General features: G+C 42.7%; 1 protein-coding gene across 3 annotated transcripts in view; it reads right to left on the reverse strand.

Moving 5' to 3' along the window:
* Positions 1 to 13,454, reverse strand: part of WDR25 (WD repeat domain 25) — a 92,802-nt gene that overhangs the window by 78,735 nt on the left and 613 nt on the right. For all 3 annotated transcript variants that reach the window (XM_028709360.2, XM_028709450.2, XM_028709541.2), the window contains exon 2: positions 11,953 to 12,689. In XM_028709360.2, the coding sequence (XP_028565193.2) occupies positions 11,953 to 12,612 (660 nt within the window). In that variant the 5' untranslated portion in view covers positions 12,613 to 12,689. The remainder of the gene's footprint in view (positions 1 to 11,952; positions 12,690 to 13,454) is intronic.

A 13,454-nucleotide genomic window follows, 5' to 3' on the forward strand; every position in this document is an offset into this window, starting at 1 on the left:
TAAGACTTCGCCCCAGATTCCTTGCTGGGAAACTTGACACTATGCATGCTATTTCTGGCCAGAACACCCTCCATGAAATGATGTCTCAAAACTAATTAAAACATCGTAGCGCAAATAAGACAGGCATAGATATGCCAAGGACTGAATCTATGTTCTGTACAGTATAACATGGGTGTGGGAACCTCTTTCAACTGGCCGCTTATCTTCTGGGTAACAATCAGATGGTAGATATTATGCAAGCTTACAAGCTTTTTTTGGTAAGGAAAAAAAATTAAGGGAAGATCATTAATACCCAGTACTACGATAAATACTGTTACAAAAAAAAATCTGTTCCACCGAGGGACACTAAAAAATATAGAACTACACTTTGCAAGGACTACTTTCAGTTTCCTTGGAAACAGCATGCCTGGAAACAAAATGTTTAAAACACTTCATAAGAAATATGACCGAGAGTTGCTTCTACACCACTCCTATTGATTTCAATGGTACCTCCATGGGGGGGGGGGGGGAATGTGTTCAGCTGATTGTTTTCAACACAACATTGCCTCCCAAGCGTCTAACTGTCAATTCTGAAAATACCTACAAAATATGTGCACCAAAGGAACATCTTAAGCATCCTGAAATCTACTTACTGCCAAAGATTATGCAAGAGAAATAAATCTGGAAGAATACTACTACATGTGTATCCTCACAGGGCAATTTGGTAAATCTAAATTCAGCTACGTCTTCTCCAAGTGGGATGATGCGCAAGCTTTAGGCAAATAAAACAGCAGCTTAACAACACAATCTTAAATGCGTCTGCTCAGGAGTTCAATGGGAACATGATTGCAGCCCAAGGCATCTGGTTTCAGAAACGACGCTTGGCTGGGTGATTATAGCTATGTAACAGTCCATATTGGGCTGGCAATATCCTAGGTTTGAATACCAGTTGCTGGAAACCACAGGAGGGCAGAGTGTTGCTCTTGTGCTCGGATCCTGCTCGCAGGTTTCCTGATTGGCCTCTGGATGCAGGACTAAATAGGCCACTGGCCCAATCCAGCAGGCTCTTACGTTCTTAGTTACATGGATAAGAACAAGGCATGTAATCTCCTGTGGTTGCCACCTCCAGCTTCTCTCTTGCCCCATTATGACCAGTTTACTACATTTAGTATATGTCTTTCTGGCAGAGTGCTCAAGGTGGTTCAGAGCTTAAAACGACCAACAGTATGATGGAGATTCAACAAAAACAAAGGAGGACAGGGAGGGGAAAGGAAAGCAAGAAGATTTGAGTACCAGAGCTGATATATAAGAGAGTTCAGGAAAGGAAAGACACAATTTGCAGTTGCTTCAAGTCAAACATTTGGCTGACAAAATATTTCAAAATACAGTGGTACCTCGGGTTACAGACGCTTCAGGTTACAGACTCCGCTACCCCAGAAATAGTACCTCAGGTTAAGAACTTTGCTTCAGGATGAGAACAGAAATCGTGCTCCAGTGGCGCAGTGGCAGCGGGAGGCCTCATTAGCTAAAGTGGTGCTTCAGGTTAAGTACAGTTTCAGGTTAAGAACGGACCTCCGGAACGAATTATGTACTTAACCCGAGGTACCACTGTACTAGGTATTGGGGCAGAAGGGGATAGTTAGACAAATTCCTATGCCCTGTTATTTGCGCCGTGTCATCGCCATATAATAACTTGCTCTGCTATTGCCAGCAGCACTAAATGATGAAAAGCTGTGAGGAACTCTCAATGGGAGGATATCAGCACAGGACAAGGGATAGGTGCTCCCAAAGTATCCACGGGGGGGATTTGCTGAAAGGAACCCCTTTCCTCCTGTGGGGGATGTTCTCCAGCCTCAGTCCTCCTTCAAGCCTGGAAGGAAGATGAAGACAGGGTAGAGCACCACTCAGGGAGGCAACGTTCCCCAGCTTCCATACCAGAGGGTATTGCTTTGACAGACTCAGAAGAGGCTGTTTCAGTGCAGCCCCCATGCCATAGGAGCCAATGACTACAGAACCAGAGAGCAGTTTTTTCACAGCACCTACAGCTTCGCATCCTGTCAGACTTTGTGAGGCCTCTGCATTCTGCTGAGACAACACCTCTCCTCCTGAGAGCACCTTCCACAGTGTGCTATCCGGGGTTCTGAAAGCACTTCTCTTCCCTCTCAAGGCCCTATCTTCTTGGATGTGGCTCTGCCTCTGCTCAGTATGCTTACGCCCTGAGGCACAGTCTGTGATCGGTTGTGACAGGGATATCCCATAGTTGGAATTCTGCCTATGGTTAGATTGGATTCAACCTATAGAGGTGTTTTTTTAAGACTGAATGGGCATTTACTTGTGAAACTCTCGTTTACAGCGAGTCAGAATCTTTTAAAATACCAATTTCAATATCTTGGCTTCTTGTTTACTATCTTGTACAGAAGATGGCTGAAAGACATAGAATTGGAAACATATTAGTGTTTGGTACATCCAAACAAAAATATCTGTTGTAAAAAAGCATGTGTGTGATAACTTCAGCTTTGAAATATTACATCCAAAAGATAGCCTTGTCTGGCACAAAAGTGGTACTTGTGATACTGCTTCTGGGCAGTAGATGTTACACGACAGTAACGTTCTATTTTTGCCTCCGGATGGAGCAATATTTTAAAACCTGATTGCATTTCATATAGCAAGGTTTTCGTTTTTATACACTGATGATCAACTTTTCATTTAATCATCCAAGAAAAAGCAGTTTCCACTTTTCTTCTGTTCCACACCCTTGATTGAATTGAGTTTGTTTATTCTTGTTCTGTGCTCATTTGGATCTCTTCTGAAAGTAATCTCAAGTTGAGATGAGAACTTATTCACGCCAGTCAAAAGAGTTTGGGGATCATTCACCAATGTGCAAGTGGATGGATTGCCATCAAAGACAATGAAACATTATGCAAGGTAGGTACCCATGATGAAATCATGCTCTAACACAAAGGGTGGGGTTTTTTTTTAGCATAGAAAATGACAGCTCTGGCTGCCATAAGATGCTGTTCTGAATCTAGGTATGCAACCCATAGTTTTAGCTGTGTTTGTTTTGGTATGCCTTAATATCTTGCTGCCTTTTAGCTTTTCTATTTTCAGGGCGCTTTGAGTTTGCATAATTGTGCTTTAAAAATTATGTCCTGCAGTTTATTTTTATGTAAACCACCCTTGGTTTGTTGGTTTGTTTTTTGACAGACAATATAAAAAAAACACCCCTGTAATATATACAATAAATAATATTCTATAAATCATTGCACTTAAGAGTTGCACAACTAGGATAAAATGTACCTATTTGCAGGGGGGAAGGCATGGGAATAGTTCCCCAAGATGTTCAGAAGCTAATCTGCAAAAATATTCAGTTTTCTCTGGTTCTCTGACTCCTGCATTCCAATTTGTCTTGTTCCTCTTAGTTTTCCTTTGCTGCTAAAAGCCCCATTAAATTTCTGCGCACTCTGTGACTGCAAGAACAGCACGGAATATTCATTCTGAAAATGATAACTAAAAGAAAGGAAAGCCCATTGCTGAGGAGTACTTAAAAGGAACTTGCGAGGCTATTAGACAACCCTATTAGACGACCCTAGGAGTTTCCCAAGGGTAGCATTCTGTCAGGACCAACAGCGTTGCTACAGAAGACAATGGGAGGAAATCTTCCTTGCCTCAGCCCACTGGGCATGCTTCTGTTGCTTGCACGCAACAGGGGCTTAGTAAAGGCAGAGACAAGAAAGGACCAGGAAAAGGACAGAAAACACTGACCAGAACTCAAGACATGTTTGAAATAGGTGTGGCAGTCCATGCAGACCTCCTAAAAACCCCTAGGAGAGCAGCAGGTGTGAGCTTGTGGACCCAAGAAGAGAATGGTTGACAAGTGCAGCCATAGGGAAGGAATGAAGCAGGGGGCGTGTAGAAAGTTTTGATGCAGCTCAGTAAGCCACAGGATGCTGAGATGTAGGCAAGAATCTGGAAAGCAGTACCGTTTCAGTTTTCACCCAGAGCGTCAAAGGCTGGTCCTTTTCATTATGCACAGATCTGAAACAATTTCTCCTCTGTGATGTTCCTCCCATCACATCCTCGTAAGCGTATTATTTTCCCCCGAAGGCTTTTCTGAGCCATGCTTCACCATTTGATTGCACACAGCATTTTTAAAAATGGAGAGTGTTTCTTTTCTTCACCATAAAATGGACCGACTGTTGTATGCCTTCTGTTGAGAGACGAGAGAGTCTTCATAGTCAACTCTCCGAGGTGCTGAAGAGACTCACCTACTGGTGGAGAAGGTGGATGGTAAAACAAAGAACTGCAACCCTGGAGCTATCCATGCATTATTCATCCCCTTCCTAGCACTTTTTTGGTGTGCAAAGTGTTTTATAGTAAGTAGCTCATTCATAAATCATGGCTTACTACTAGATTTCAATCACACATGTACTTTCTCCTCAGACTGGCTAACACAGAACAAGAAAACCTAGGGATTTCTAAGGGAATGTGCTCTGAAAAAGCGTCAGGCCAACTCTTTTTAATGAAAAAAGAAATATTGGGAACAATGTGGTGGCGACGCAGGGAATGAGCTATAAAGCAGGAACAGAATTGATTAGTAAAAGAGTGCACTTTTTCACCATGAGGCTCAATTTAATTTCTTAGAGTGGTGACGGGAGGGAGGTCTTCTTGGAAAAAGCTCCCATTTGGAGCACAGTTATTCAGTCAATTTATTTTATGCAGAGGAGGGTGTGTGGTTCCCCCCCCCCCGCCCCCCTCTGCACACAATCCTTCCAAATAGAGCCTGCATACTCCTTGACAGCCCAGGTTCCATTTCCAAAAAATGCAAATGAAAGCCAGAAACTTATACAGAAATGCTCTTTTTCCATGTCTTTAAAAGATAACGGTGCTCCAGCAGAAGAAATAATCACCAAAGCCAAAGATAGTAGTATTAAATAGTAACAATAGTTTTTATTTTACCGTAAATCTAGTCTTATTTCATTTCGTTTTTAATTTTCTTTATTATATATTTTTATCTCATTCTTCCAAAGAGTCTAGTACGGCATAAATGGCCTTTTATCATCAAAATAACCCTTCAAAGAAAGGTTAGTCTGAAAGATAGCAAATGTGTCATGTGTGACAGCCTTATTGTTTTCCTGGGGTTCTCTTATATTTTCTCAACCACCTTGGAATCCATCAATGAGAGAAATGAAAATCTTTAAAATGTAAGTCGAAGATGATGATGATAATCATTATTTTATTTATACCCTGCCCATCTGGATGGGTTTCCCCAGCCACTCTGGGAGGCTTACAACATATCATACAACTGAGGTCCAGTGCCGAGGGCCTTCTGGCGGTTCCCTCACTGCGAGAAGCAAAGTTACAGGGAACCAGGCAGAGGTCCTTCTTGGTAATCCCTGTGGAACGCCCTCCCTTCAGATGTCAAAGAAATAAACAACTATCTGATGTTTAGAAGACATCTGAATGCAGCCCTGTTTAGGGAAGTTTTTAATGACTGGTGCTTTAATGCATTTTTAATCTCTTGTTGGAAGCTGCCCAGAGTGCAGCTTCCAATAAAAATTATTATTCCAGCTTCCAATAAAAATTATTATTATTATTATTATTATTATTATTATTATTATTATTATTATTATTATTATCATCATCATCATCATCATCAAACAGAATAAAAACATCAATCCTTAAAAACTTCCCTAAACAGGGCTGCCTTCAGATGTCTTCTAAAAGTCAGATAGTTTTTTATTTCCTTGACATCTAAAGGGAGCATGTTCCAAAGGGAGGGACCCACTACTGAGAAGGCCCTCTGCCTGGTTCCCTGCAACTTCGCTTCTTGCAGTGAGGGAACCAGCAGAAGACCTTCAGTGTCTGGGCTGAGCGATGGGGGTGGAGATTTTCTTTTGCCATGTTGCAAACAGGCAGATTGAAAGTGCTGTCCAAAGTGGTAAGAAAGTAATGGCCCGCTTTGGATGCAACACTAAGTTTGTTTATTGAAAGTATTTTTATACTACTCTTCAATCATATTCCCAAGGAGGTATAATATGATCTAGCATTAGATGATCAAGAAGAGGAGAGCCTTGGGCTCCTCAGCCCTCCCTTGTCTTGTCTCTGGTGCAGCAGCAAGGAAGAGGTTGGAAGTATCTGCATCAATTTTGGAGGAAGCTTTAGCTGTTTTAAACTATGGTTAGTGGACAAGTCAGGACTGAATTCTTGGAAGATGAAGGCTTTGTGGATAGGTGGTTCCTGTGTCCATAAAACAAGCCAACTGCCTGTTCTGGAAGGAACTGCATTCCCTCTCAAGAAGCAGGTACGTAGCTTGGAGGTACTCCTGGATAAGCATGTGACCTCTGTGGCTAGCAGTGCCTTCTACCAGCTCCATCTGGTATGCCAGCTATGGCTGTATCTGGATCAGGAAAGCCTGGGCACTGTGGTCCATGCAGTAGTGATTTCAAGAATGGACTACTGCAATGTTTGCTATGTGGTCCCATGGACCTGACCTGGAAGCTCCAACCAGTGCAGAATGCAGCACCCAGACTGCTGATGAAGGCAGATGGGTGACAGCATCAGGTTCAAGGTTCTTTCATTAATATACAAGGCCCTGAGCAACTTGGGTCCCAGACAACACAAGGACCACCTGGGCCCTTCTATCCAGAGGATCTCAATCACTGAGATCCTCTGGAAGAGCACTGCTCATTGTTCCCTGGGTACCAGAAGCCCAACTAGCTTTAACTAGAGGTTGGGCACTTAATGTCACTAGTCCCATGCTGTGGAATACTCTCCTAGCAGAGATAAGGCATGCATCCTTGCTCCTTGGGAATTCCCTATTCAGCAGCACACTAATATTGCAGATACTTATTGAGGGGTTTTTAAGGCCAACAGGCCTATTCAGCTGTTTAAACTATTTAGATTAGCCAGTCATTTTTATTATTCTTCTGCGTGCTTTCTGTGGATTTTGATGTACAGTACCCTGGTGTTCTGTATGAGGGGCAGTCTATAAATGCTTTTCTAAGTATAAATAAGTAAAATGAAGCACAGTTTAATATCGGGAGCAAGTTTAACATTGGGAGCACCATCTCCGCCCCCAGAAAAGGTTAGAGGTAATTATAAACTCTGCCCTAAGCTGTTTGCTACTATCTGTATTGCAAAGCATCCTTTCTGCAATGAATGACCAAACAGAGAAGTTAACTGCAGCTGGTATCCCACCCTTGCAGTGTTCATCTTTAATCTAACTGTGCCCTCTACTGGCCTGAAAAGAACTCCAAAGAGGGCAGGATCTAACAGCTAAAAAGAAAAATACGTGTGATTATTCCTCCAAACAATGAAATAGCTCTCAAGGACTGTTTAGCATACAATAGGACTCAGAGCTCTACTGATTTTTAAAACTCTACAATACCATAAACACTGGTTGCCACTTGAGCTTATTCGTTTTAGCCAATAATCCCCATTCTTTGCCTCCTCAGCAGGAGATTAATTGTGAGTGCCGGCCTCTCCTTGGAACACACTAAAATAACATGAATGTTCTATTCATCTGAACTTACCAATCTGCATTTTAAAAGAGGAGGCTGAGGACCAGTTCAAGAGAGCACTTTAGTGCAGCTTTGAAATGAAACAGCGTCGCTGCAAATCATTGCCTGGTACGTTTGACAAATTATTAAGCTCTTTCTTGTCTAGAAATTGCACTTTGGGGCAATTGTGATTAGGATGTTTGTAGCTCACAGGCTGTGATGCAAGAAGTGGCCACACCCTTGATACAATGAGAATGACTTTGCTGCCGCTGACTTTGCACTTCCGATTTCAGAGAGGGGCTGGACAGCCAAGGATGTGCTGCCTAACTGCTATGAGGAAACTGTAGAGACCACGGTGAATGACTTTGCCAAATCAAAACTACATTGCCAACAGACCACCGGCTTTTAAAGGACAACTGGTGCAAATCACCTGAATGGGCTCCAGAACCTTAATACGATTACCATTGGCCACAGGCAACCATACTTCTTCTTCCCCTGCATGCCTTGTCTTTTCAGCTTGCAAGCCTGACTGCAGAACCTGTCTCTCTCTGTTACTGATGGGAGCCAACTCAGGGGACAATAACTCAGAAGAGTGGCATAAAAACTCGGCAAATGAATTTAAACATTTATAAGCGCATACACACACAAGGAGGGGACGCGGGTGGCGTTGTGGTCTAAACCACAGAGCCTAGGGCTTGCCGATCAGAAGGTCGGCGGTTCGAATCCCCATGATGGGGTGAGCTCCCGTTGTTCGGTCCCAGCTCCTGCCTACCTAGCATTCGAAAGCACATCAAGTACAAGTAGATAAATAGGTCTGGCGGGAAGGTAAACGGTGTTTCCGTGCACTGCTCTGGTTCACCAGAAGCTGCTTAGTCATGCTGGCCACATGACCCGGAAGCTGACTGCGGACAAATGCCAGCTCCCTCGGCCTATAAAGCAAGATGAGCGCCACAACCCCAGAGTCGTCCGCGACTGGACCTGATGGTCAGGGGTACCTTTACCTTTTACACACACACAAAGTAGAACATCCACCCTCAGAAGACCCTGCCACAACAGCCAATTAGTCGGAACAAAAAAGTATTTACCTACTGACAAAAAGTATAGCAGAGAGGAGGCCAGCTTAGCCTCCCACTGGAATGAGTTCCACAATCTGGCAGCAGCCACAAGAATTCCCTATCTTGCATCTTGACCAAATGTGCTTGTGAGGTGGTAGGGTCAAGAGAAAGGTCTGCCCAGAAGATCTCAAAGCCCAGGCGGGCTTACAGATAAGAGAAGAAGAGTTTGGATTTGATATCCCACTTTATCACTACCTGAAGGAGTCTCAAAGCGGCTAACAATCTCCTTTCCCTTCCTCCCCCACAACAAACACTCTGTGAGGTGAGTGAGGCTGAGAGACTTCAGAGAAGTGTGACTAGCCCAAGGTCACCCAGCAGCTGCATGTGGAGGAGCAGGGAATCGAACCCAGTTCACCAGATTACAAGTCCACTGCTCTTAACCACTACACCACACTAACACAGTCCTTCAGGTAGCCCGGACCAAGGCACACAATAAAATAAATGCTTCTGTGTTTATACCAAGTAGATGGTGTTCATGGTTTCTAGTCTCACTATTATCTCCTCCAGTTAATTGAAAAGCAGTGCAAGAAAGCAAAGACTTACGTCAGTCAAAGAAAAAGTGGTACGTACATATATCCCTTTGTGAGAACCTAAGTACTTTTGCAAAAGCTAGAAATGAGGCATTAAAGACAGCAATACACAGATTATTCACCCGCTGATGTAAAGAACTAGAATTAGCAGCAGGAGGACACCACATAAGCTTTCCACTAAAACCTTATAATGCAAAGCAAGCGTCATTTCAGCAAACCTAAGAAACATCTAAGAACTTTAATTATAAGGCTGACATGAGTAGTCATTTGTATCCATTCAAAGAAAGGAGTTTTTAGGAAAATTATAAGTCTCAGAATAAGTCTTAGAAAGTCAGAGGCAAATTAGAAATTTTGTATGACACAGGGGGGCTCACCTCTTCTTCTTTAATGATTCGTTTTGTTCTAGGATTTGAGGCTCAGTTGTTTCAGCACAAGAGTGGACGGAGGAGTTGTTATAGCAGGCTATGCTTACTTCTATGGGTACAGTGCAGGGATATGGAGTCTGGAAAAAGCCACTGAAATAGCAAATGGAACATTGGCTGCAGGTGGGGGCAATGAACAACAACTGTTCTAGCCAACTTTGTACAGTGAGATCTGTGGAAAGGGAACAGTTATGGGGAGCAATTCAGGATAGCCTCTCAGGATGGTTTGCATGCAGCATGTTAAGGACTAAACCAGGACATTTATAATTAAAGGATCTCGGATATCAGGGATGGAACAGATGAACCGTATGAAAAAGATGTCAACTTAAGACCTTGGAGAGTTGCTGCCAAATCAGAGCAGACATTGCTGGGCTGGATGTCTGACAGTAGGCATGACAGCTACAGCGCTTGGGAATCATGTCCCTACAAATTCAAATTCAGACCAGGCAAAAGGAAGAGCTTCTTCACACAGTGCATAGTTAAATTGTGGAATTTGCTATCACAAGATGTAGTAAGGGCCACCAACTTGTGAGGCTTAAAAAGAGGACTAGACAAACACATGGAATCAGGTTATCAACAGCCACTTGCCTTGATAGCCATACAGTACATTACCTGCAGCATCAGAGATAGTATGTCTATGAATACCAATTGCTAGGAGACGTAAGTGGGGAGTGTAATATTGCACTCATGTCCTGCCTGTGGGCATCTGGTTGTTATCTGTGAGTACTGGATGTTTTGAATTATGGTGCTGGAGGGTCCTCCTGAGGGTCCCATGGACTGCAAGAAGATCAAACCTATCCATTCTTAAGGAAATCAGCCCTGAGTGCTCACTGGAAGGACAGATCGTGAAGCTGAGGCTCCAATACTTTGGCCACCTCATGAGATGAGAAGACTCACTGGAAAAGACCCTGATGTTGGGAAAGATGGAGGGCACAAGGAGAAGGGGACGACAGAGGACGAGATGGTTGGACAGTGTTCTCGAAGCTACCAGCATGAGTTTGACCAAACTGCGGGAGGCAGTGGAAGACAGGAGTGCCTGGCGTGCTCTGGTCCATGGGGTCACAAAGAGTCGGACACGACTAAACGACTAAACAACAACAACTGAATGTTTGATTAGAGGTCTTTGGCCTAATATAGCAGGCTCTTTATGTAAAATCATATCCTATGCCTGTGCTCTGATCCCACTTTTTCTTGTATTAATCAGTAGTGATAAACCTAAACTCCAGGGATGCCTCAATATCCCATCACTGGCTCTACTCCACTTGCCTAAAATATATATATTGCAGTCTTAGCTATTTCAGCTTATGCCCTCTCTTGCACCAGGTTGCCAGACAAGGTGATTTAAGCCACAAAATGGATTATACGGAAAGTCCGTAATGGAAAATTCCTAAAATTACCATCTGTTGATTTCTCCTTATAGGACTTGCTTCATTTCTCCTTTTGTTTCCCTGCAGCACATACAAAACTGTTATTGGGAGAGCTGAGGTTATCCTTCATTTTTTCATTCCTCAGTCCTTTCCTAGCAGTAAACACTGCAATTACAGCAAGTGGCTCCAATTTACTTGGGAGAACCAGGACAGGGACATGGAAAGCCTTGCCTCTTCAACCTACTATTTCCTTGCAGGTGGCAGTAAGAAACACGTGCACCTGGATTCCCCCTGTCTCAAAGAGCAAATGACAGCTTTGGATTTCTTTATTTTATTTTTTGCAAGCAATGGGGCACTATCTACTACACACACAAGCTGGCTCCTCTTCCGGTCTACCATTACCACCTGCCAATTAGCCACTACCATACCTGAGGAAATAAGTGTTTGAAGGCGCCCTCATATAGCCAACCAGAGGCCAGATCAGAGGGCAAGGAGGGACTTTAGTGTGCCATGTTGCGCTTGCTGACATCAGCAGCATCACAGGTGCTATATTTAGATTCCTTTGAATCTAAATATAGATCTCCTTGGTCTCCTGCAAGAGCACTGAGAATTCTGCTGCTCCCATTTCCCCACAACTAAGAAGGGGGGGGGGGAGGAATCCTCTATAGTTTTTTAAAGGAACAATGCACCAGCTCCATCTACAGTTTCTCTCTGACTTACTAGAACTAGTGTCAGAGTTCAGCAGAGTCTGCACTTTTTCCCACCCCCTCAACTTGCAGAAATCCAATTTCACAGACAGTACAGAAGTCCATAATTTCCATCAGTACATAACCTCTGTCAGAGTAAATGCAGACTGCACTGCGTAACAGACAGGTGCCTACACAATTCAACATGAATTTGCCAGTTCCGCAGAAAAAAGGCTCACAGGGGCACACTAGAGACTTTTGAAATTGATTAGATTCCCACCTCTTTTCCTATGGGGAATAAATGCTAATTTTCCATCAAAAAGACACAAACACATTCACTCTGCAACATATTACCTTGACAGTTTTATCCATAGATGCAGAGAGCAACATGTGGCTCCACTTCTGCACAGGGCACCACTGGACCACATTAACTGGACCGCTGTGATCAGACATCTGAAATACCAGGTTCCTAGGAATTTCAGTTATCCCATACTTAGAACCTATGTATGGCATAATATATTGGGAAGTATTAAAGGGTATCTGTTCTCCTGCTGTATCAGGTTTGGCTGCACAACTTGTGCTCTGGCCACTGTCTTCAGCTTCACAAAGAAGTGGATTTTTTCCCTGCCGCAGTCTTTTAGGGATATATGGTCTCAGCCCTTGTATAGTATCTTCGCTGTAATCACAGGGCCTCTTCTGAGAGCAACTCTCATTTGCAGAAAATAGTCTAGGTGTATCAGGCTGTATTTTCTTAAGAAGTGTGGTTGCCATATAGTTTTTATTAGGTTTTAGGTGCCGGAGAAGAGTATCTTCATGAAACATGTTACTCCTGGAACTGCCAATGTATTCCACAGGTTGGAATGTGCTATCAGGAATTTTGACTGTCCCATCACAAGGCTGAACAGCAGTCATAGCAGAATTTGTAACATTTATTCCACTGGCAGTGGCATCTTCAGATTCCCCATCCTCTGTCTCAGAGTCTGAATCTTCGTAAGCAACAAGTGAGGCTTTCATCAAGTCGGCTGCAACAGAATTCCCTAATTTTTCCCTTTAGATCTTCATAAACAGTGAAAAGCTTCTGCGATGAAAATCTACAAATTTAAGGAAATTTAAAGAACTCATTTTTCAGTCAAAGAAACATAGCATACTTTCATACTTACAAACATTACACCAGGGTGGTTTGTGACCCTCCACAGAGTAACTATTACTATGTTCATAATTAAATATTTAATTAAGTTAACACATTCCAGTTTACATTAACAGCCTGAAAATAACCTGGTATACCATGGCCATCCCAAGACAATTCCAGTAATTTGAATATTTTTACTCAAAAGAAAACTGCAAACATTTAATGAGAAAGTACTAAATCAGAGAGCCAGCTAGCTTTAGTGTTCGAATGGCTTGTCTCAGCAGCAAACCTGTATCATATTTGGTTTTCTGAAAAAGCAAGTGTAAGGACCAACCATCACTGGAAAATAATAAAACAGATGGATAAATAAAAAAAAATAAATAAAACAGATGCATTTAATTGACTCTTTGCTCAATGAATTGGCAGTGGACTCAAGACTATGTGTGATCATTTGTTTTTTATCATTAATAATGTATCAATTATGAACAGATAAGTGACTGGAGAATGTGGTGCTGCTAAAATTAGCCCAGCACCCTGCTGCAGCACGTTATTATTTTTTACAGCTGAACCTTTCAAGGGCAGCTCTTAACGATTCCATACATAAACACTAAATGAAACTGAATTATGACAAGAAATATGAATCTGTTGGAAGCCAGGGACACTTTTTTTAAAAAAAAACACCTGCAAAACAGCAGCATCCAAGGGTCAAAAAACCACTTCTGCGGAA

Source organism: Podarcis muralis, chromosome 1 (genome assembly GCF_964188315.1).
Source record: "Podarcis muralis chromosome 1, rPodMur119.hap1.1, whole genome shotgun sequence".
NCBI classification, from domain to species: domain Eukaryota; kingdom Metazoa; phylum Chordata; class Lepidosauria; order Squamata; family Lacertidae; genus Podarcis; species Podarcis muralis.